Source organism: Montipora capricornis, chromosome 9 (genome assembly GCF_036669925.1).
Source record: "Montipora capricornis isolate CH-2021 chromosome 9, ASM3666992v2, whole genome shotgun sequence".
Taxonomy (NCBI): Eukaryota; Metazoa; Cnidaria; class Anthozoa; order Scleractinia; family Acroporidae; genus Montipora; species Montipora capricornis.
In genome coordinates this window covers 27,653,305-27,678,395 of record NC_090891.1, presented here as the reverse complement: position 1 = coordinate 27,678,395, position 25,091 = coordinate 27,653,305, and the positions used below count along the sequence as shown (strand labels likewise).

The 25,091-nt window shown below is 38.6% G+C and overlaps 2 protein-coding genes across 3 annotated transcripts in view; both read left to right on the top strand.

The window, feature by feature from the left end:
- LOC138017490 (uncharacterized) overlaps positions 1 to 25,091 on the top strand; it is a 243,896-nt gene that overhangs the window by 70,505 nt on the left and 148,300 nt on the right. The window lies entirely within an intron of this gene.
- Positions 1,909 to 21,836, top strand: LOC138016449 (tumor necrosis factor receptor superfamily member 4-like). 2 transcript variants are annotated; one of them, XR_011125800.1, is made up of 7 exons: positions 1,909 to 1,967; positions 2,124 to 2,169; positions 6,526 to 6,573; positions 7,764 to 8,065; positions 8,724 to 9,094; positions 17,456 to 19,264; positions 19,570 to 21,836. XR_011125800.1 is itself a non-coding variant. In XM_068863588.1 (7 exons), exons 2-7 carry the CDS (start codon positions 2,167 to 2,169, stop codon positions 20,445 to 20,447), a joined length of 1,095 nt encoding a protein of 364 aa, XP_068719689.1. In that variant the 5' UTR covers positions 1,909 to 1,967; positions 2,124 to 2,166; the 3' UTR covers positions 20,448 to 21,836. The 2 variants fall into 2 exon arrangements, 1 of the variants encoding a protein (XP_068719689.1); XM_068863588.1 differs by having other exon boundaries at positions 17,456 to 17,774; positions 20,396 to 21,836.

Sequence of the window (25,091 nt, the reverse complement as noted above, 5' to 3'; positions counted from 1 at the left end):
TGGTAGGGTATAAGCAAACTGTGTGCCAAATTTCATGCTTTTATCTTATCTTGTCACAATCAGGTCACTTGATTCTTCTTAAGCACTGGTGATGTTGATTCGATAGCGTTCCACTGGAGCGACCCGAACTTTTCGCCCGTCGCTACGAGACATCACACTGGCAAAAGGAGTGAGTCATAAAATGTCATTGGAAAATAATACAGTTAGATCCTCCCTCCTGCTGTGAAACGAAAGGACCAACTGCCTCACATGCAAAGACGAAGATATAGATTTAACTGAAAGTATTTTAGTGAAAGTTTACTTCATAGGTACCTACACTTCTCGTGGTTCGAGAACCTTAATTCACTTATATCATCTTTCTATCTGAATCCGCTCCACATCATTTTCTTGTGAAATACAGAAAGCTTGGAACACAATTACGTACGAACGGACTTGCCGAGTTTCTAATATTCACCTGAGAACGAATATTGCAACGACTAAAGACATCATAATATGGTGGGCCTACTGTCTTTACGGATTAATTTGTAACTCACATTTGAAAGCAGAAAAACTTTCAATTCCACTAATTTGAAACAGAATGGCAATCGTTGTTTTCTTCAGAGATGTGAATAGTTTAATAACTTCGCGTTTAATTATGAATAACCTTCGTTTTTTTCAGGCGGATAAACAGTATGTTATTGTTCTTTTCTTCCATTTTTCTTCGTAACTTTCTTTCTTTTGAAGAAAAATGAGCTATCTGTGAAGGTGATCATAAACTTCACATTTCTCTTCAATAATTAAACACATTATAAAATACGCTGAGAAAGCATATTTATCAAAAACATTGCATTGTTTCGTCAATTTTTTAGAAAACTTGATGACTATGACAAATCAATGGTTGGCCAAATAAGTTTTAACAACCACTTATAACAAGCTTAAATATGCGCTTGGCGTTCACGGTTGTGAACGCATTTAGAGGCATTCCATCGCGTCAGACATGCATAATATTGTTACCAGGAAAAAGAGAGAGTGAGAATGATATTGGACATACTGCGACCGACAACCCAGCACATTTAAGTCTCTCCAAATTCACAAGTAGATTAACATTACATTTAGAATCCTTTTTATGCTATCTTTAATCCAATGATGAAATATTGAATCAAGCTTCATGGGGTTTTAGAAACTGTATTACAACAACTGTATTACACAAAGAGTCTGAATAGCGAATTCCGTCCCTTTAACCAAATGCAAAGTCTAGAAAGTTCTAGGGTGCTCTAGAATGACAATTTACGCCGGTATAAAGACTAATTAGTATATATTCTCCCATTAGGTTATATTAAAGACAATTTAATCATTTTTTACAGTAAAATCTTCAGTATGCAACCTCTAGATTTTCAGTCATGAGCAACCCTTTCTTGCTATATTTTCTGTTGTTCAGCAGTCCACGAAGTGAATATCTCAGCCAACGTATTTTACTAAATTTTCAATTTGTTTATTCATCCATCTGTTTTTTTGTAACAAGCTGATGTGGTTGTTAATGTTTTTTTTAATGTGCCACTTAAAAATAAAATTTAGAGCATTTGAGGAGTTAAAAATTTTTTTACGATGGCACGATCTCTTTAAGAACTTGGAACTTGGACTTCGGACCTCGGAACGTTTCGGGTCGATCACGTGCTTTCCTTCTAACGCGGTTTAGTTGCTTGCACCAATCCTCACATTTTAATTTTACGTATTGTTGACTAAATGAAATGGAGTTTGTTTTATTCCCACAATTTCTGTTAAATTCACGGCCGGTGTTTGCAAATTCGACAAGTTTGTATTTTGGTATATAAACAGCCAACCCCGTGAATGGTATTCAATGCAAAAGTTTTTTATAGCCTATAAATTAGCATACCGTTCTCAGTTGCAATTAATCATATTTCGTCATAGATCCTAAAGGCCAAAGACTACCATGCATAACGAAAATTAAAAGGAAAGAAAGCTATAAGGTAGTCTTGTTGCGAATTCAGTCCTTCATCGTTTAATTGTTGCTTTTCTTGGCACTTTGTCGATCGATTTGTTTTACAATGATTCTTCTTGATCATTTAACTGCTGAGAGGTACGAATTGTTGGCATTCTTTTCAAAGCGGGTTTCTTTTCCGCAGGGTTTCTTGCGACAGTTTGCTTAACAAGCCAGCAGCAGACAAGATGGTAAGTTTACAATTTCGAAGTAGAACAACTTTACTTTAATTGGTACCAATCGAACTCGAATGCAAATCTTTGTTTCTTGCAATTTTTGATTTGTTGCGAATACTTTTGACACGAAGTAATTAAAGGCCATGTCGTAATAGTAATTCAGTAACCACGGCCGGCATAATTAATCTTCTCTCGTGATCTCCTCCAGTTGAAATAGTGGGAATAGGATCAAAGCATTGGCGCTTGAAAATGTTATCCTTCACTGTGTTCATCGCGTCAGTAAATTGTAAAGTTATGGAGGGGTTTCAAAGAATTTAACGAAACGGGTTCAAATCATCCGGAACAAACGCTTACAAGGCAAATTTGGTAGCTAGCTTAAATGAACAATTAGTATCCCAATTTATGAGTAACGTTGATCTCTGAAAACAGGCTAATTCCTGGCATATTTCTGAATGTCTTACTTTTACATCAAATAACTTTGACTCAGCTCAGATGTTGCAACGATAGATACGAAATAATATTACGTAATTCCATACATTGTTAATCTCAAGTTATCTTTCGCCTTACAAACTATCCTTGTTATTGAAAATGACACAATCAGTTTATGAGATTTTAGAACGACAGTAGAAACCGATTTGACATAAAAGCCCAGGCATGAGACGACTTTAGCAATAAAAGTTAAGTTCCCAAGTTTGGACTACACACTGTGGACTTAGGACTTTGGATTTTTCGAACTTCAAGATTCACATGTCACGTTAAGAAAGTGGAAACTTTTCAAGAATTAGAGAGCTTTGAAATTAAATTCTAATATTGAAATTGTCTCTTTGCATGTAAAAGTTGGTCGTTTTTCTCTTTTTTATACTTTTTGGCTAGTTGTGAAAACATCAACCACCCAACACTTGTTTTTATCGTGTTCTTTCCTGCACAGCAGCATAATCTAACAAAGGTGTTAGATGGAATGACTACAGTGACTAGGTCGGGGAAAAAGCGGATCACTTCCGTCTTTCCAGGCAAACCTGAAATGCATTGGATGGCTAGCCTCCAAACTGTACGTTAATTACTGGGTTGCCAGTATGGCAAACCAATATGAAAATGGGTTGCATTTAGTCGTTCTTTTTTCCGTGTTTGGAAAAGTCTTTCCTGTCACTCCCCTGCTAAGTGGTGTCTTTGTGCATAGAGTCTTCTGTGCGTATTTTGGTAGGTTTTAGCGGGTAGAAGAAATGCGTAGATTTTCCCTGGTGGACACATTAGAATATTTAATTAACCTGCAATGGCGTCGAAGTCATTAATACACAAATGGCGTTTTGGTGGATCTTTATATACAAAATATAACTAGATGGAGCTCAAGAATGGAACAAAGTCAATTGGATAAACAAGACAGGCGGTGAAAAATAAATGTCTGGAATCTTAAAAGCGACGACTAATGGACTTCGACAACAATTTTTCGCTCGTCGAGCCGTAATCAAAGTGAGCTGTATTTCTAATATTTTACCAAGTGTAGTGCTATGTACAACACTGAAACCAAATGGAAAATTCTTTGGTAAATTATAGGTTCAACAAAGACAGAGAAGGAATCGAACACCTTACGTGGATCTGTGATCTCTGTTGTCTGGCTATTTGTATTTATTTGTACTCAACTCTGCACAGTCTTCCGGTAACAATTAGAAATTTCACTAATTCTTGTTATATTTATTTTGTGCTCAACTCTGCACAGTCTTAACGTAAAAAAAATTGAAAATGTGACAGCCAAGAATTATTTGAAAGAAAGCTTGTTGTCTATTTTGTGCTTTATTATTCAAGGAAAAGGTTCTTCAGGAAAGGGTTTGATCCTGGAATTTATTTTGTTGCGTAAAGATAGATAGATAGATAGATAAATTGTATTGATTATAAATCCAATTAAAATATCAATGTTAAAGTCAATGTTCATTGTTTCTTTTAAGACTGGAGGTTATAATAAATGTATTCTTGAAAGGGTCGGTTTTCCACTTTGGTATAGAAAAATATCTGTTATGCCTAAGAGAAAGTATTGAATTGTTCTTGGGAGGGAGCAGCTTATTTAAACGGTTATCACTGTCTTTTACTATGGCGTAGAACATCTTATCGCAGATAGCTTCATTATAAGTAGTAATCTCTGGAATACCAAGAAAATATAGAGCATCGTTGTACACTATACTAGGGCAGATGATTGCCAATGCTCTTTTCTGGATGCGCTCCAGTTCGATTTTCAAATACTTTGGTAGTGCATGATGGAACACAGGTACTGCGTAAGTTAGGATGGATCTAACACATGTGGTATAGAATAGCACAAGGTCATTAAAGGACACTTTTGCCCTTTTTAGCTGTACCAGAAAATACAAACGCTTGGCTGCTTTTTTGACTATCTCGATAATATGATTGTTCCACGACAGATTATGTGATATTGTTACGCCAAGCAACTTTGCACTTTGAACGATTTCTAATTCCTCTCTGTTGATAAGGATAGGGTTGAACTCCCGTGATTTCTTGGCGAAAGAAATTCGCAGCTCTTTACATTTGTCGTTGTTGAGTTGAACTCTGTTGTCGATAGACCACTGGATAACTTGATTGGTAATAAGTTGTGACTTGCTTTCATTACCTTTGGCAACAATCTCAGATATTGTCGTGTCATCAACATATTTCCATAGCTGAGCATTTAAAGAGCTGATTTCCAAGTCGTTGATCAGGACAAGGAACAACCATGGACAAAGTTTAGTTCCCTGAGGGACCCCCGATGGCACAGGTCCCCACTCAGAGAAGCAGCCTTCAGATAATTTGATTCGCTGAGAACGGTCAGATAGAAAGTCGATAATCCAATTGATGATGTTATTCGGTAAATCTAATCTACCCAGCTTGCCTACCAAGATCGAGTGGTCTATGAGTATGGTAATTTGACACGATTGGGTTTCTTGTCTTCATGCAGGCAATGAAACAGGAAGCATCTAATAGCAAATATGTTGTTTGTTTTAATAAAAATTTCGCTGAAAAAGTTGGCTTTTATGAAATCATCACGTTGTGTAATATTCGAGCTTAACAAATTTGCATACGTGGGTTGAAATGTGATACGCGTGGAGACTGGAATTTTTTCTTTCTGACAAATGAGAATAGGTAGCCAAGATTTTAACCTCAGAAAAAGATCTGTTTTGTCATTATAGTGTAAAATGAAGTTTATTTGGGAAGCCAACAATCTCTCCTCAACTTCGAATTCCTGGTTAAACCATTATTGCAACGACTTACTAGTGCGAAGATTGTTTACATTACTAATGCTATTCACACATTTAATTATTTTGTAATTTCCTGTCCCATTTTGAGGTCTTTTAGTTTTTTGAGCTTTGGTTATAAATTCAATGTAAAGGTAACAAAACACGCTCTTGAGTAAAACTCACTCGTTTCTTTAAATAGTCTGCAGAAAAACTAACTGCAAATTGGCAATGCTCAGAAGGACGTTTTCCTGCATGTTATGCATGTCTTGTCAAACGTTTATTGCACACACTAAGGAAGGTTTCCGCTTAATAATTCCTCTTCTTTTCAGTCTAATCCGATGCCAGGTCAAAAAAATTTTTGACTTTACGTTTGCACCAAGAAGTGCCGTAAAAGCCGGGAGTTAACAGTAAAAGACAACCGTGTCGTGTATAAATTCACTTGTGCAGGATGTAATGCCTGTTACATCGGGGAAATATTCCGACACATTTCGACGCGCATTCGTGAGCATCTGAGAAGGGACAGGACTTCTCACATTTTCCAACATTTGCAACACTCTGAGAAATGTCGAAGACTCTGTTCTGAGAACTGCTTCTCTATTTTAGATACGGCACCTAATCGTTTCCAGTTGTTGCTCAAAGAGGCTGCTCATATCCGCTGGGAAAATCCCAGTCTAAATAGACAGATAAAGCATGCGGAGCTCACTCTATCTTTTTAGCTACATTTATGTTTTAGTGTTAGTTTTCTGTAGTTTTTGCTGTCGCTGTTGTTCTTGTAATTTCCTGCCATTAAGCACTTACGCTTATTTTTCCTTTTGTTACACTGTTTGCGCGCGCATTATTCGATTGTTTGCATTTATTACTGATTGTTGTAACTTTTACCGGTAATTTAAAGTTACGGCAATGTATTGACGTAAGTTCAAATAGCATTGGAAGAGTTTCCATTTCGTAACGTTTCGGGGTAAACGTGAGATAATTTATAATTAATTAACCAATAGTTTGGAAGCCAAATAATTTTGTATTGTAGTAATAGTTTGGTTTGGTACAACAAATAGTTTCATTATCAGCAACCCTTCGCTCCCCCAGCTTAAAGAAATCCCGGACCCGCCTTTCATATAATTTTATCTGATTCGATGTTTGATTTTATATGTTGCAGGCCAAAACAATCACAATAGCCTTAGTGTTGTATCTTTCCTGTTTCAAAGTAAGTATCATTTCATGAGTATAAAATGACATTTAAGTCTCCATAATTCGAAGAGGAGACAAATTAGAATTCGTCTACTCCACTAATTATGATGGAAGGACAGTTTAAACTTAACAAAGAATTATCGGCAGGTGTATAATCATGGCTGGAAATTCTTTTTTAAAAATTGCTCAAAAATGGGGTCAATAGTGGCTCAAAAGTTGGCTTTTCTTTCATATACCGGATACGGAATTATCAACGCCCATAAAACAAAAGAACAAAGCGAACATAGCAATACCTAACTTGACCAACAAGTCCTAATCAGAAGAGAAATGGTTCTTTTGTCGTCCGCCATTTTGGTCCGTTATATGAAAATCTACCCCAAACGTTGTCCAAAAATGACCAAAGTCACTCCAACAGTTCAGAAAGTTGCTTGTAACATATAGTTGCTTTCAAAACCCGAATTTCAAAAGGAAGTAAGTATTACAATGATTCCACTCCTTCCTTCGTATTTGCCTTAATTATAATCGGTGAGAAGTTTTCACTAACGAGCCTTTGGAGCCCCTGTTAGAACGCTTCGCTGGTGCTGAACTTGGATTAGGTTCAGATTCTTTGTCGTCAGAACCAGAACTGGAAGCCTCTCTTTCCTGAGATCCTAGTGTCGCCATGAAAATTAAACCAAAAGATCATGGGAAACAAAATGGCGGATCCAGATCTAAGCGAGCAACGGAGCTGGAAATTGTCGGCAAGGTTTATGAGCGAATCGCTGTTCGTGGGGCGCACGAACTAGGGCGTCAAAAATTAAGCCATTTTTAAAGTGCTTTTTATTATCAGCTGAGGTTGTACTGGATATCCTCTATTAAAATGTGGAAATTGATTTGGGGCCCAAAAAATTCACTTAAGTTGCCCAAAAGTTGCTCAAGGGCCCAAAAATTGCTAAACGTTGTCCTGAAGTCGTAGTCTTATGACTACTCATTTTTTGTCAAATTTGAAATGAGTAACCCGTACCCTAATTCTATGCGAAGAATAAAACAATCTTCAGTTTGGGAAGTTGTTACGCGAACTTCTTTTTCTGTTAAGTGATTCAATTGAATTCCAAATGTATTATATTGCACATAGTTCTACTTAATTTAAACACAAATAACTTACCCGACTTCTCGCCGACCTCTTATGAGAATAATTCCACAAGTCAGCTTTATGCAATCGTTTAGGCACTAAAGGCTTGCACTGAAGACCAATACACTGTGGCTTTTGAAAATGGCAAGATTGTTTGCGTTGACTGCGAGGCTTGTCCTCCTGGCCATGGACTTTCTTCCAAGTGTGGCACACGTATTTCGTCAAAGACTAAGGTAATATGCGTGCCTTGCCAGCCAGGAGTCTCCTTTTCGAGGGAATTCGACAAGTCCAGTTGTCAACCTTGTGATTCTCCCTGCGTCGAGGGTCAGAAGATTATCCAACAGTGTACACCAAGAGCAAATGTTCTCTGTGAGAAATATTGCAACGACTACAACAGGTAGTAGAGTGTTTTTTTTTTTATGTTAGTATTCGCCACTCAACTAATAATCCCTCTAAAGTGAAAAACAGAAAATCACTTCTTTTGAGGACTTAAAACTTCTTTTTCAAACTAACTAAGAGTGGCGGTGTCTCTTTTGAATTGTTTTTTTCTTATTCCAACAGCTTAGTGTGTGTCATTTAGTTGAACAATACAGTACAAACTACATGTTTGAATAACATCGGGGCAATACGAAGACTACGATTCCTCTTGATTTGTGATTTCTCTTCTTTTTCAATTTGTTCGTGCAATGTTATAAGTAAATATGTAATGACGAAACGTTTCTCCATTTATCTTGGTTCATTGGCTGCATTTTGAAATTTGAGTTGTATGACGTTGTAGAGCCTGCGGACCAGTGGTACACTTTGGCGCTCTATTCAGAACCGAGATAAACGGCCTGGCTCCCGAAGAGTTATTGTATCTGAGCATGCAATCAATGCTATGGAGGTCGTATTTTCAAATCCTGTCTCAGATTCCTATTTTCCAGTTTCCTTTCCCCCCTTTGCCAGGCAGCTAGTTTATCGCATTTTTACTTGTTTTTTTTAAATGTTGTGTCTAATGATAGAGTGTGATAGCTTAATTCTAGTGAGATTTAGGTCTGATCTTACCTGATCAACAGGTATTATGACGACAAGAGAGGCTGTTTGCCTTGCTCCTGCTGTGGTGAAAACATGGACGCTGTGGAAGACGAGTGCCAGCAGAAATTGGGTGAAAAATCCAATATGATCTGTTCTTTTAACAGCAGCACAACTGGGTGTAATTCTACGCCATCACGCGAAGTAACTGAAGCCCCCACAGATTTTCAATCTCATGAAGACGAGAACGATGACGGGACAGTTACGACAGTCCCTATTGCTGTCTTGGTACCTGTAGGGGTTGTAGTTGTAATCATCGCTGTATTACTTGCTCTTTATTTCTGGCGTCGCCTTAAGCCTGCAGCCCCGAATACCATCAAAGGAGGTCTGGCTCTGTTAACGCCGAGTCAAAAAGGTACTGCTATATGGTTCTTAAATCTTGTTCTGTGTTTGCATTATTATGATGCTCTGATAGACTCCGATATCAGTCAATTAATCATATTTAATAATTATTCTACGAGGGCGCGCTGGATGGGAATTGATAGATACCGCGCACCGCTCGAACCGCGCACCGGTGGCTCAGTTGGTTGAGCGTCGGGCTGTTACGCGGGAGGTCGCGGGTGGCGGGTTCTAACCCCGGCCGGATCAACACTCAGGATCTTAAAATAACTGAGGAGAAAGTGGTGCCTTTGTAATTTCATCTGCAAATGGTTAGACGCTTAAGTCTTCTCGGATAAGGACTATAAACCGTAGGTCCCGTCTCACAAATATCTTCTATGTTCATAAGTTCCCTGTGGGACATTTAAAGAACCCAAACACTATTCGAGAAGAGTAGGGGATAAAGTCCCGGTGTTGTGGTTGTCCTGTTCTCTCCAGCAGAAGTGGCCGGCTCGGCAGTGATGTCTCTAAAAAGGCTTGTGGTGTATAAGGCCACCTAAGCAGAAACAGCCACAAGTCAAAAAGGAACATTGCCGAGTGCTGGAACATGTAGATGTAGAGGTATATAACCAAAGAGGCGCATAGGCGCCGAGTTGGTTATAATCATTTTCAGTATCCAGCAAGTTCGAGTTGAATAATTGTTTTATTTAAAACTCCAGGATCAACAACTCTTCCATCTCGACTAAAGCATCGCTTTCTGCCTCGGTCAATTTCGGTCCAAAACGGCTTTTGTCGGCCATTTTTTTCTCAGAGCTGCCAAAATGTGCCACCGCGCAGCGATGGGAGAGAAGGAGAGCCTGCACCTGCCTCCTGATGTCACGCTGAGAGAGCTGTCAAAAACTAGCCAATCAGCGCGCACCCAAAGTAAACATTGAAAAACAGCGATCCACGCCTTGTGTATTTCAAATCGCTCCAGGCAGAAACTCCCAAATACTGTAAAAGTAGAGGCCTTCGCCAGAAAATCATAACAACTACTGCAGATGCTGTAAAGCGTAGCTGAATATTCTGTACGGTAATTCGTCGAAGTCCCTTTCCACGGAAAATGTTCGTTCGTTCGTCAGAGAAAAATTTGGCACACAAACCTGAAACGACGGAAATCGTAATAGAGAAATGCCTTTTCCCTGACCGCATCTCCCCTGTGTGAGACTGGTCAACCATAACTGCTGCCAAATTCAGTTCGGTAAAGCGAAGCGGAGTTGCCCTTTTTTTAAAATTTATTTTAATGAAATACAGACATCACAGCTACTACATCACACTTTGATACTAGACAGATATTCTAACATGTACACCATTTTATTTCAAAGGCTTATCGAGTATTTGTAATTATAGATACGTATTTTACTGTTGAAAATTGGAACATTTTGTTTTCAAGTGTATTGGAGTATTACGGAGTTACCAAGGAGGTCGAGCAATCATTTGTGGAGCCGCCTTTTCGGCTTAACCAAATACTCGCTAAAATCGTGTAGAGTTCCTCTGTCAGCAAATGACGCAGCCGAAAGGCCCAAGTTTTTGTCCAAATGTGATCAGTGATAACGCTTTGTCGAGGACAGGAAACTACCACGGTGACATGAAGTCGCCGTCGTTTTTTTTTGGCTGCTAAGAAAAGCAGTTGGAAAATAAGACTTTTCCCGAATCTTGTGGATAACAGAGATAGAACTTCCTTTTCTTCTAGCAGAGAAGCCATTGCATCGCGTTGCTCGATTATTAATTATGTAAAGTTACGGTAAAATTGCAACATTCTACGATTTTCTCAAACGAATTTCTGACCACCTCATTTCTCGAAGAGAAGTGTCTTTCTTGTTATCGGAGCTTGTCATTGGTGACGTCACCATGTAAATTTAATTTCAGCCAATCAGTATTTTGCGTCCAAAATTTGGACGCGACATTCAAAATTCAAAGCCATGTTGGCAGGCCCTCATTCTACCCACAGCCCCAGTCCTTCGGAGGGCCTGCTCGCAGGCTAATGAAAATGCTGGAAATCTGATATCCGTAATTCAGTAGTTTTAATGATACCTATTATTTGGATTAACTGAACTGGAATTAGTGAATGAACTGAGGGAAAAACTGGTGAAACACGAACGAATTAAATGCTGGCTTATGAGGACCAGAGTCAGTGATTGAGAAAGTCGACTTTTAAATATAGCCAACCCTTTTTTCTCTATTCTTTAATTTATTGAGTTTCTTACACCGTAACGATCTTTACTAACTTTTCCTAATGAGGTGACATCTTGAAATTTTGACCTTTCAGCATGGAAATGTCTATCACGGATGAGATCATGAGAGCAAAGATGATCTAATCTATAGAGTGATTCGGTCTACAAATTATATAGTATACAAAAATTTGGTTTTATCAACGGAGTTGATAATGTAAATTGGCCTCCGTACAGAGATTCTAAAAGCTGACGTTTCGAGCGTTAGCCCTTCGTCAGAGCGAATCGAGGGATTATGGGTTACGTGTAGTTTTTATAGTAGAGTAGGAGCTACGCTATTGGTGGTGACATGGCAACGTGAAAAATAGGAATATATTAGTTAAATGAAAAGCGTTCGTTAATACCGTGAGGATTAAGGGTGCCGATTTGAAAGATGAATTTTTGTTCCAGATTCTTGCGGCTTTCCGTCGTACCTAGATGTAGGGAAAGGCCGCAGATAGCCATGTGTTTTTTGGAATGGTTAGGCTGATTAAAATGGCGAGCGACTGGCTTAGATGCATCCTTGTCATTCTTCTCAACATCGCGAAGGTGTTCGCGGAATCGGTCACCTAGTCGTCTACCTGTCTCACCAATGTATAATTTATTGCATAACGTACAGGTTATGCAATAAATGACCTTTGCGGAGGTACATGTGAAACGATCGGTGATCTTAACAGATCGATTAGGGCCCGATATCTTGCTAGTGTTAACAATGAAAAGACAAGTTTTGCATCGTGAGCGCGCGCATTTGAAAGTGCGGGGTTGCTCGTTAGTTTTGAGCGCGCTTCTAACTAAAAAGTTGCCTACGTTTTTGTCGCGTTTGAATGAAATAAGTGGAGGTTGCGAAAAGATTCTACCAGTCTCGGGATCATTTTGGAGTAATTTAAAATTACTAAGAATGATGCTTTTGACTGCGTGATTATGAGGATGGAAAGTGAGGGTGAATGGAATTTTGTCATTCTTATCTTTTTGTGACGTTAGTAGTGATGACTGTCGATCAAATTGTTGGGCGCGATGATGGCCCGCTTTGACCACAGAGACAGGATAGCCACGTTTTTCGAAGAACTGGCACATCTCCTCTGATTTGCTGGAAAAATCGGAGTCATCACTACATAGACGTCGAAGTCTAAGAAATTGAGAATAAGGAATGGAGTTCTTGACATGTGATGGATGTTTGTAGTGCACACTAGTACATAGCACGTTGCCTCTAATAGAAACTTTAATATCTAGGAAAGGCAATAAAGTTTCCCAAATCTCCTAGGTATATTTAAGAGCCGGATGAAAAGAGTTGACGGAGGTTATAAATTGATCGAATTCTTCTCTGCTGGATGAAATAGCGCCGATGCAGTCATCGATGTAGCGGCCGTAGAGTTCAGGTTTGGGGCCATTGTACTGATTAAAAAATTGGTTTTCAACATATCCTACAAAAAGATTGGCATAGCTAGGTCCCACTCTTGCGCCCATCGCTAAATCATTAATTTGTTTGTAATAGTTGCCGGCGAATGAAAAACAGTTAAGCGTTAAAACTAGTTCGGCAAGGCGGAGGAGCGTTTCCGAGCTAGGTTCTTTGACAGTGCGTTGATCGAAAAAGTGTTTAAGTGCTTGAAGACCTTCGCTGTTAGGAATGACTGTGTATAGAGATGTAATGTCCATGATGAAAATACGTTTGTCTTGGTCGGAGAAATTGAAATCGCGGAAAATTTGCAGTGCCAAAATCCCTAAAGATCTCACTTCCAAAAATCAAAAACTTGTCAAAGACACCATTCAAAATCTTATAGTTAATCAAGAATTACCGGACACGGCCACTTATCTCATCATCAACACCCCTAGAACTTCGTGCATTTACTTCTTGCCTAAAATTCACAAACCCAACAACCCAGGTCGCCCTATCGTTTCTGCCTGTAGTTGCCCCACCGAACTCATTTCTAGCTACTTAGACAGGATTATGACGCCTATCGTCAAATCTTTGCCATCATACATTAAAGACAGTACACACGCACTGTAAATTTTCCGCTCTTAAATATACCTGGGAAATTTCGGAAACTTCATTGGCTTTCCTAGATATCAAAGTTTCTATTAGAGGCAACGTGCTATGTATTAGTGTGCACTACAAACCTACTGATTCACACAGTTATTTGTTGTATTCATCGTCACATCCATCACATGTCAAGAACTCCATTCCTTATTCTCAATTTCTTAGACTTCGACGTCTATGTAGTGATGACTCCGATTTTTCCAGCAAATCAGAGGAGATGTGCCAGTTCTTCGAAAAACGTGGCTATCCTGTCTCTGTGGTCAAAGCGGGCCATCATCGCGCCCAACAATTTGATCGACAGTCATCACTACTAACGTCACAAAAAGATAAGAATGACAGAATTCCATTCACCCTCACTTTCCATCCTCATAATCACGCAGTCAAAAGCATCATTCTTAGTAATTTTAAATTACTCCAAAATGATCCCGAGACTGGTAGAATCTTTTCGCAACCTCCACTTATTTCATTCAAACGCGTCAAAAACGTAGGCAACTTTTTAGTTAGAAGCGCGCTCAAAACTAACGAGCAACCCGGCACTTTCAAATGCGCGCGCTCACGATGCAAAACTTGTCTTTTCATTGTTAACACTAGCAAGATATCGGGACCTAAGCGATCTGTTAAGATCACCGATCGTTTCACATGTACCTCCGCAAATGTCATTTATTGCATAACCTGTACGTTATGCAATAAATTATACATTGGTGGGACAGGTAGACGACTAGGTGACCGATTCCGCGAACACCTTCGCGATGTTGAGAAGAATGACAAGGATGCATCTAAGCCAGTCGCTCGCCATTTTAATCTGCCTAACCACTCCAAAAAACACATGGCTATCTGCGGCCTTTCCCTACATCTAGGTACGACGGAAAGCCGCAAGAATCTGGAACAAAAATTCATCTTTCAAATCGGCACCCTTAATCCTCACGGTAATAACGAACGCCTTTCATTTAACTAATTTATTCCTATTTTTCACGTTGCCATGTTACCACCAATAACGTAGCTCCTACTCTACTATAAAAACTGCACGTAACCCATAATCCCTCGATTCGCTCTGACGAAGGGCTAACGCTCGAAACGTCAGCTTTTACAATCTCTGTATGGTGGCCAATTTACATTATCAACTCCGTTGATAAAACCAAATTTTTGTATACTACTTCCCCACCGACGCAGCACCACAGTTTGTTTAGAAACTACCCCTTCATTCAAATTATATAGTACTTTCCCACAGACCCAAATTACACTTCGTCGCTAAGTATAATTTGTGTATGTGTGAAAAGTACTACTGATATAATTTGTAGACCGAACATGGCGACCCTGAACAAACACAAATGAAGAGATGACATAACTTTAGTTTACACCCTTATTTTGGCCGTACAAAAGGGCCTTCTTCAGGGTGATTAACGTTCTTGTGAAATTAGTGCAGAGTTCACACTTCTTCCCACATTTGTAACACCCTCCAACAGTTTCACGATTAACGGTACCATTCAGCCAGGATCTCTTTGAGATTCTTAGTTCGACGATTAGCCAGAAAGATAGATTTGGATGGGAAAATTTCTTGAAGATAGGGGGATGACCTTAGTAAATGTACATGCTTTTTAATAATGGTACCAACATCAGGTCAGTCTGTTCGTCTTAACTCTGTCCTCGAGAATTTCGGATCTTTTAATTTGCAAGGCCCTGTCAAATTGCCTATCCACTGAAATTTCCATTGCATTTTTAATGCTTCAAGTATCCTATATTCAATGCACCTACCTTTAAACATTTTATCTTTGGAACAATTTGAATTCTCTTAATTTTGAGAGCTGCGCCAAAAGTAATAGCTCTCTTACAATGAAATGGACTCGAACTTGAAAACGGCAAATATAAGTTACTCTAGCTGGGTTCAGCATAAATATCCGTAACAACATGCCCATCCCGATGATGTAAATTAAGACCAAGAACGTTGAGGCTGTGCTCCGAGTAAACCAATTAATTCGAATTTGATGGTGGGATATAGAGCAACATCTAGAACACCTCTTATTAACTAGGGAAGCATATTGGATAACCCAATTGTTTACACTGCAGCCGCATGGCCTCAAGAAGAGGCGGGAATTTGGACATTAAAAAAATTCTATTTGTAATAACAATTGAACCAGCGCTATATTTTTACTACCTCCTATTGTGTAATTTCTATTGCCCCCCTGCAATTTTCAATCCTGTAATGGCCATTCGTACCTTGGTATGTGACCTCTATCGCCTTGTAACTTTTAAAAGCTTAATTAGGGATTTAATTTAGCTCGATCTTCTTTCTTTCTGTAATTATTAGTTTTTATTGTCATACGTCATACCATTGTTTAGCTTTTGTTATTTTTCCTTTAAAAGCGGCTTCCAGTTTTAACGTTTAATTTGAGCTTTTAACTTTTTAACTTTTTACTGTTATCTGAGGAAGGCCGAACGCCCGAAACGTTATATTAAAGACACTCTGTCGAACGGCATGCATAGCGGGCCCCGATTCAGGTTTCGTGGATCATGAAACCTCAATTCAGCGTCGTATGTCAATATAATCTTGTATTGAATCCATCTCAGTCGGAGGAACATTGTTCGAATTTAATGCTGGATTGGTATTAAATTAATGGTGTTATTATTCCTTTTGCCTTGAATGTGTATAATTATTGTATTGCTATTTGGTAGTTTTGTTGATTTAATCGTTATTGATATATCGGCCGCGAATTCGCCATGTCAACGGTGAATAACACCAGTGGATAACTGAGCAGTTGGACCGTGACGAAGTGACCATGGCAACTTGCAAATATATCCGAATGAAAACCTCAGAGACCTGAGCCACGGAAGTCAGTTCGGGATCACTGGAGTTCGAGTTTCATTTGCGGAAATCATTGTTTGTACCGAGTGAGCTGCATTTGTTCTCCTCTCTGTTTGAATTTTTTTCTTTTTAATATTTTCGGATGTTGTTCCAGAAATCTTGATCTTGTATTGGACAACCTACGGCCGAAATGATTTTTGATAAAGCTTATGACGGGGTCCGGAACGTTCCTGGTATTGGCCGAAATGAGCAAGCTGTTTGTGCACATGACTCGATTGCAACGGTTGCAGCAGAATCTTTATGAACAACTGATTGACACAAATTGTATACTATCCAACAAAATAATAGTATTTCTTTTCTATACTCTTGTAAAAAACACAAACGTCCTGCCCTCTTTACAAGACACAACAAAGATGTACTTTATCGATGTCTGTTTTGTATTTGAGTCGCGTTACAGTGTAAGTGAGAAAACCCAATTATGTCGATTATCTTGTGTTAGAGCCGTCCTTTATTTATTGGAAATATACATTTCTATCCTTCAAGTTAATTTCTCTTCCGTTCGCTAGTAGGAAAGGACACAAATCCTCCCGAGTTTCTTCATCAAGCAGAATAAAGACTAACAAACGCGCGCAAAGCATGCCGTTCGACAGACAGTCTCCCAAGTACGCAGGGACATTGCGGGACTGTCTTTTCTCTTTTGCTCAAGTATAAGCTTACCGAGAAAGCATTTTCAGCAATTTCTTGGATGCTTGTGCAAAAAAAAAAAAAAAAAAAAGAAACAAAAAAAAATATAATTCAGGCGATATTGACACCGGTGAAGCCAAGAGCGTGCTCAACAGTGAAGGAGCAGTATCTCGGTGTTCATTTGGGTGGTTTTTTTTTTGGAATCGACCAATTTGTTTGTTTGTTTCTTTGCCCTACTCCCCTCGAACAAATCATGCGACATTTTAATGTTCCACAGTGCTTACTCTAACTCAAGTGTTGCTGCAGCCGGTCGGGGGCTCATCCCCTTTATTCTGCGTCAGGTAGTCCTATACTTAATCAACCAAGCCTTTCCTGCAGCTGTCCGTCAACGTCAGCCAGTTCAAAGATGAAAAACGCACGGCATTTAGACTGTTAGCCGCTTTGATAGAAAGTACGCGTTCTCGTTCCACTAGAACAAAAATTATTGTTAATTCAAACGGAACGAGACCTTGCTTAATAATGATAGGCTTTTTCCCTGTAAACTGGCCATGAAGGCCCCTTTATTTTAATTAATAGATAGTGGAAATTGTACGAGTCTTGTTCTTAGTAACGGCTGCTTAAATCTTACAGAAAACTCCAAACTATTGAAAAGTTTAGTGGACGACGAAATCGCTTTTGAAAAGATATGCCAAGCCTTAGACACAAAGATCACCGGAGGTGGCAATTGCAAAGAAGTTGCTGGGTACTACGGCTTTGACTCTTATTTTATCAAGTCCAGGCTGGAAGTCTCTCCTGGTGGGCCTTCCAGAGCACTGATAGAATACCTCGTAGCAAATTATCCAGATCTGACGGTCCAGGAGTTTGGAAATGTGATCAAGGAAAGAACCAAAAGGAATGACGTCGTCGTTCTATTGAAAAAATTTGACAACGCCGACGAATACCAAGTGAGGTTAGAATGACTAACTGTTGTATTTTTAGTACCAGTTCGACAAAAAAAAAAAACAAAACAAAAAACACTTGTTTTAATTTCTTGAATGGCGAGATTTTAAGTTTTAATTTCAAGCCTGAAGAGACTGTTAATATTTTAATTCGTGGTTTTCATTAGTTTAAAAGGACTGTCGCAGAGATTCAAACTCTCCCGTTTTGGCCAGAAACCTCTTATTTTCGGCGAATATTTCCGGTCCCCCGTTTTCGCTTAATATTCTCCCGGTTTTTGAAACTCTTCCCGACCAAAGAAAGATTTTTTTCTTTGCTTAACCAGTCTCTTTAGCACGATTCTTCCTGTCTTTTTTTTGTGGTTTCTCAGCCATTTTCACCCTTTTGGCAGCCTAGCACGAGCCTACGGTGATTTTGTGCGCGGTAATGCAATGGATTACCAAGACTTTGTGCAAGGTTTGCGTTCGTTCGTGGGACCAGTAGGCCCTGGCTTTCAAAGCATGTTAAAAACTTCACTAATTTTCATTGACTGTGATCTCAAAATGCAGGAAATGACGTCTTAGAGGCGCATATCTTAAAAATTTCCCAAGAGGAGCATGCCCCCCCCCCCCCACCCATCCTCAGCCTCTACCCTAAGAGGATCGCGCCTGCGGCGCTCGTGGGCAAGGCTACGCCGCTCCTAAAACCTCCGTTCTTTTATTGCCAGGGTTAGAAACTCTGCTGTCGTTTCTAACTTTAAAATCTTGAAAGAGCGGGATCGAGGAAAAGTGACTTCAAAGACTATTTAATTCTTGCTCACAAGTTCGTCTTTCACGAGATATATATGTTGGTCGTGAATAATAAGACAATAAATGAGGATCTCAGAGGGTGCACTCTATCCACATCGAGCCTTGACTCGCAATAACATCCTCCTAGATGTAAATACCTGTCCATATTAAACTCTTACATGCATTTAAACAAAAGGGAAAAAACAATGTTTTCTCCCTATTTAGTAGAATAAGTAATATATCTTTGGTTTAATATACAAACGGGGCATGATATAAGAGATTGGTGATATGATCAGCAATAATAAGCGAGTTCAGAGTTTCAAAACGTGCGCGCGTCGGGACAAAAACAAGCATATATTAAAAGATATCAAATGCAAATTCTAGCAGCTATTTACCATGACCTTGAAAAAGACAATTAAATGCTTGTTTATATCCCGACGTGCACATTCGTTTCTTGTAACTCCGAACTGGCTTATTCACTCATTAAAGGGTATATTTTCTACAAATTTGTGATAGCTGATCAATTAATATACAGACGGGCTGGATAAACGAGGTTAATGATATAATCACCAATAATTAAGTACAAATTTGTGATTGGTGATCAATTAATATACAGACGGGCTGGACAAATGAGTTTCATGATATCATTACCAATAATTAAATACATTAGAAATTATATTATCTACAAATTTGTGATAGGTGATTAATTAATATACAGACGGGTTGGATAAATGAGGTTAATGATATCATCACCAATAATTAAAGACATTAGAAAGTATATTTTCTACAAATTTGTGATAGGTGATCAATTAATATACAGAGGGGCTGGATAAATGAGGTTAACGATAAGATCACCAATAATTAATTACATGAGAAAGTATGCTTTCTACAAATTTGTAATGGGTGATTAATTAATATACAGACGGGCTGGATAAATGAAGTTAATGATATGATCACCAATAATCAAATACATTAGAAAGCATATTTTCTACAAATTTTGGACAAGTGATCAATTAATACACAGAACGGCGGGATAATGAGGTTAATGATATGATCACCGATAATTAAAGACATTAGAAAGTATAAACATAATGGTAAAGCGCATTTTACTTTGGACTTACTGCGAAACGAAAAGAAACTTCGCTTACGTGACCGTAAAAAAAACATTTCAAAGTACTCAGGGGATCAGTCAAACTTCCGCTATTGCAGATCACGCAGTTAAAACAGGTCACAACATAAATGGGACCAAGTTTAAGCAAATGGTAGCTCTGATTTGCATTGTAATAATACGTGGCCTTAAACCAGCGTTAAACGAAAACGTTGGCAGTGAAAAACTCTGGCTTTTTTTAAAACAGTCAGTTTTCACTGCTGTCTATTTATCTTACTATTTTTCTCTTATTCTCTCTAGTTACCAGTCTTCTTAATTCTACATACCAGGTATATCATATTTGAACTGTTCAACCGTCACTTCTGAAAATTTATGTTGTAGTAAAATGCGCTTTATTTATTTGTAGCCGCTGTTTGTTTTATGCTTTTGATTACGTTGAAATGGCCAAAGAGCAAGAATATTTAGAAAGTATATTTTCTACAAATTTCTGATAGCGGATCACTTATATACAGATGGGGAGCGATAATAATAAATAAATAAATAAATAAATAAATAAATAAATAAATAAATACATTAATAAATAATAATAATAAAAATAAAAATAAAAATAATAATAATAATAATAATAATAATAATAATAATAACAATAATAATAATAATGATAACTGTAGAAGAAACATATTTACATATAGTTTTTCATTTTTTATACAAATAGGTTAGAATTAGTAATTTTATCGTTCTTTTGTATTACATTTTTAGTCTACGCATGGCAGGCTACTGTTTGCCGCCCAATCAAGGCTTAAAGGTCTGAGCATCCAGAAGTTCGTATACTACCATAATGATAATAATTTGGGAGGCAGGATGCTTTGGTGTCCTCAGGGAGTGGCGCCCCTGTCTTGCCAGCTGGGTAGACGGGTCAGTGAAAGCCTCTGCTTGTCTTAATTGGCCGTCAGTGGCAAGTAATTTGCCTAAAGGTGTTGGCAAACCTTCCCTGTCAGCCCGAGGACTAGAAAAAAAATCCTTCCGACTGTCCTTTACCTTAATTGGTTGAGTGAGTCCAGAACACCTAATGTCTGCGAGGAATTGCTTAGTCTAAGAACAAATAGATCACATCTGCGAATTTGAGCTATTGGACTGACGCTTATCTTACCTTAATTAGTTGGCTTTGCGGAAAAGATCCTTATAATAGCCTGATACAAGGTGTGATGTTTATTGAAGAAGTCTCATGATTTAATAGGTGCTAGTCACCAGCTCAGAACCATGCCCAACCAATGGAATGATGTATGCGAGGTTATGGTGTAAAATGGCATATTCTATATAGTACTTTGTTTTGTAAATGTCAGCCACTACATTTTCATGGGACGTGTGCCCACTTTTGCATAATATGGCAATTTGGGCTAAAAAACCTTATTGGCTCACTCATGAATTAATTTCCTTCATAATTAGCAGAGGAGAAGGCCTTTGTTCCAAGTAACATCTTGCCCCTCGGGGCCATGAGGTGAAGTTTTTCATTAGACCTTAGTTCGTATTTAGTTGGAATTTTAAGACTTATACGCTTAAAAATATAATCAGGCGCTGTACCATGTACTGCTTTGAAGCATGGTAAAGTAATCTTAAATTCCATGTGATACTTAATTAGTAGCCAGTGTAGCTGGAACAATAATGGTGTAATATGGGTAAACTAATGGTGTAATATGGATAAACGAGGTTAAAGGTGGGAAGACACGAGGGGTCATGTTGCAGGGACATCCTTGCTACAAGTCGTCGCTACGCGACTCTAGTGCATGTCGTCTCAGTGTGTAATACACACCTTTTTGTCGGTGAAACATGGCGCTGCAACATGACCCCTTGTGTCCGCCCACCTTAATGTGTGATCAATAATTAAAGACATTAGAAAGCACATTTTGTCAACTGACATCCACTGTTTCAAATGTGGCTTCAGTTAGTTGATTTGGGTACTTAATTTCATTGGTAATTAGCTAATTCGGACGGTTAATTTGGTAGTTAATTCGGTTTCATATTCATATTTTGCTTGTCATTATTTGTCAAGTTGCATTGTATACACAGCGGACCGTGCACTGTCTTCTTTCATATATGTAAAAGTGAGTTAATTAAGTCATTCAGTGCATCATTTAACCGGACCAAGTTGTGTTTTTGTCTAAGTTAAGGTAACTGGGGTTCAGAAATAAACGATGTTAAAACTAAAAGTGACTCAAAGCATTCCATTATACACATAGAAAATTTGATTCTGCCGAAGACCTTTGTGGAACGTTTACGATAGTCCACTCCATAGACCTAATCGGCTAACTCAATGTTGTACCCAATTCAAACCCTTTGGGAATAAAACGTTTTGTTCCAAATAGTTCCACATATGAATACTACATATGAATGCTACATTATCATGCAAATACAACACACAAGGATTCTTAATTCCGGGAGATTTGAATTGGGTACAACATTGAGTTAGCCAATTAGGTCTATTGCACAGAATGCCGAGACATCATTAATTATTCATAACCGGTTTCCCGGCAAATTTGAATACGAGTTGGTTTTAAAAGCCTTTCAATTAGAGAAGAGTAGGCCAACTTTGACCGACCAGACTGCAAAATAGTCACTTCCTTGGTTTCCCAAAGTGCTAATTTTAACTTCCACGCGCGGCTTTTTCAAGATCAATGATATATCTATCATTTGCGCTTAATATAAGTATAAGCCATATCCCTTTCCACTTGAAAATGCGCTAAATTCGGTCATTTTTAGTATGAAGTTAATTTTCAGGAGCGATTTTTGCGAAATGCTGACTGCCTTCCCAATTTGCATGCACGGCAAATGGTAGATGGGGTTTACATGGATCAAAAGCCGTTTTAATTTTGAAATTAATTTCGTCAACAGGAACCTTTATCCCTTAAAGTGCTACTGTGATAAAAAATTTGTCCCTTGAGTTTTTTGGTTTATCACATAGAGTACCATGAAACATTAAAAACGCTGTTTACCGTTTGGAAATATCTGCATTGGTTCCGGAGATTTTTAAGTTTGAAAAATGTGTAAAATATGCAAATGAGAAGGCTGATGATGTCATTCACCCAACCCAATAGAACATCAAGAATATAAATAGAGCTATCTCGGTCAATTTGCAACAGAGACCATTGAAACTTGGTGAGCTAATAGTTCTGAAGGCAACACACCCACGACTGTAAAGAAATTGGTTCCCATGGCAACTCACTCTTTTCCAGTCCCCTCCAACCTGATTTGAATATTTTGGTGATCTCAGGCTAGAAACACATTTACCAAGGCCACAAACTCGACCTAACATCTTTATATGCTGGCAGGATCATGCAGATGAGGCGCCATTTGCAAACATCAAAACAGAACGTCAAAGGTGGCCTGCAAAGCCTTTAATATCAGGGAGGTCTGGAACCCAGTATGTTGCCATGGTAACAAAAATGGTATGCTCGTATTGTGGAACACATCTACTAGAATCTTACTGCAAAGAACCAAGTATTTCTGATACAAATTGGCTGAGATATCTTTCTCCATCATACTTGATCAAAATTTGGTTGGGTTTATGACGTCATCACTTAATTTGCATATTTAAAAAAAACTTGAATATCTCCAGAAAAAAAAGAGATATTTGAAAATGGTAAACATCATTCTTCTTCTCGTACAGACTACGTGTTTATATGCCAAAATGGCTTAGATAGGGAAGATGCAAATTTCGTCAAAGTAGCACTTCAAGTTTGAAAATTGTCAGTCGTGGTTTCGTTTGAAAATGGCGCGATCCCGTCGAGTGAGCTATTGTTTTCAGCTTATCACTGAATAACAATAGACCTGTCATACGAAACAAAAGCCATAAATGATGAAAAAATTTTCATTCGAAACTAGCGAGAAATTCAATACTGCAGTGAGTATCAGTTGTCATATCAACTTGCCGACCTCATGCTGTGGTCCGATTTTTGGCGCATGTGACATGAAGCTTACGGCAGGCCCCCCCGGGGGGTACTCCCTTATATAGGTTATATAGGTATGAGCGGCGCCAAAGGGTATAGTTTTTTAGTCCTTTTGGTCTGAAATAGGGTATGGTTTGTGCACTCTAGTCGTGAATTGGGTATGTTTTTTTAGACGAAGCTACTTCTTCATCATTAGGCGATAAGACCATTTCCAAATGTTTACGCCAACCGTGTATTCTACTTACTAAAAGCGTATAAACATTGCCTTTAAGATTGGTCTGACCTAGTGAACTGATTATAAAACAGGTTTGAAATAGGGTATTGATTTAAGGGTGACGTCTGAAATAGGGTATCAATTTTTTTATCAGGTCTGATATAAGATTTAAAATCACAGAGTTTGGTCTAAAATAGGTTAAGGGTTTCAGGAAGCCTGCCGCACACCCCCACCCAATTTTTCTGGACGTCCCTCCCTCCCGGGCGGCAGGCCTTCGACATGACTTGCCGCAGCGTTTTAAAAAAAGTTTTTAATTGCGACAACGTTATTTCTGACGTACGCGACAATCGTAATCGAGTCTACCCCGCACCATTCATAATTATCATCAACTAACAATCAGTTTTGACGTGCTAAAAAACCTTTTCGGTTGATCATCGATCATCCATTTCATGACATAACCTGCGAGCAGGCGTACATTTCTTTAGACAGGGCGCGAAAAGGATACAACTTCTTAACGAGTCGTCTGGTGCTCACCTGTCAAGAGTGATGTTATCATGTCCGAGGCTATGAATTTGAGCCAATCAGATTTTACTGGTAATTACCTGCACGACAATCTGCACGACGCGATTCAAGGAAAGACGCGACTTCGGAAACAAAAGAGAACCCTGGGTGGAATGTCTTGACTTCACCATGTCTAGACTTCACCATACAATCAAAGCTATTTTTGCAAATCCCGCTCGACAGTTGGTGTGGTTTCTCTGTTAAAACCTAGGGAAAGCAAAAATGTTCAAAAGTGGTCGAGAATTTTTTTTCGAGTCCAGAATCATTTTCTCTAGTCCAGTTTTTTTTTACTCGGTCGACAATTATTTCTTCGATGCGAGGTTTTTTTAACCATTCGAGAATTTTTTACAGTGAGTCGAGAATTATTTCTCGGAGTCAACTGTTTTTTCACCAGTCCAGATTTTTTTGGACCGAGTCGAGATTTTTTTTTTCTGCGGCAGTCGAGAATTTTTTTCAGCGGCATTCGAGAATATCCGACAAGCCTTGCAGTCATTTCCAGCCAAAATGATTATTTTGCCGCTTTGTTTTAATCAAACAATATGGCGGTCGGCAGGGGTTCTGTATATATAGCTGTTTTATACGCGGTTGTCGTTCTTCAAGTCGCTGAAGGTAATGTCGAGGAACTGGAGAGATTCCTGTTGTCCATACAAGACTGTGTATCCCATATAATACAAGGTACAGCTCCCGGTAACGACAGAAATCTAGAATACTTACACGATAGCTTAAAAGGATTTGT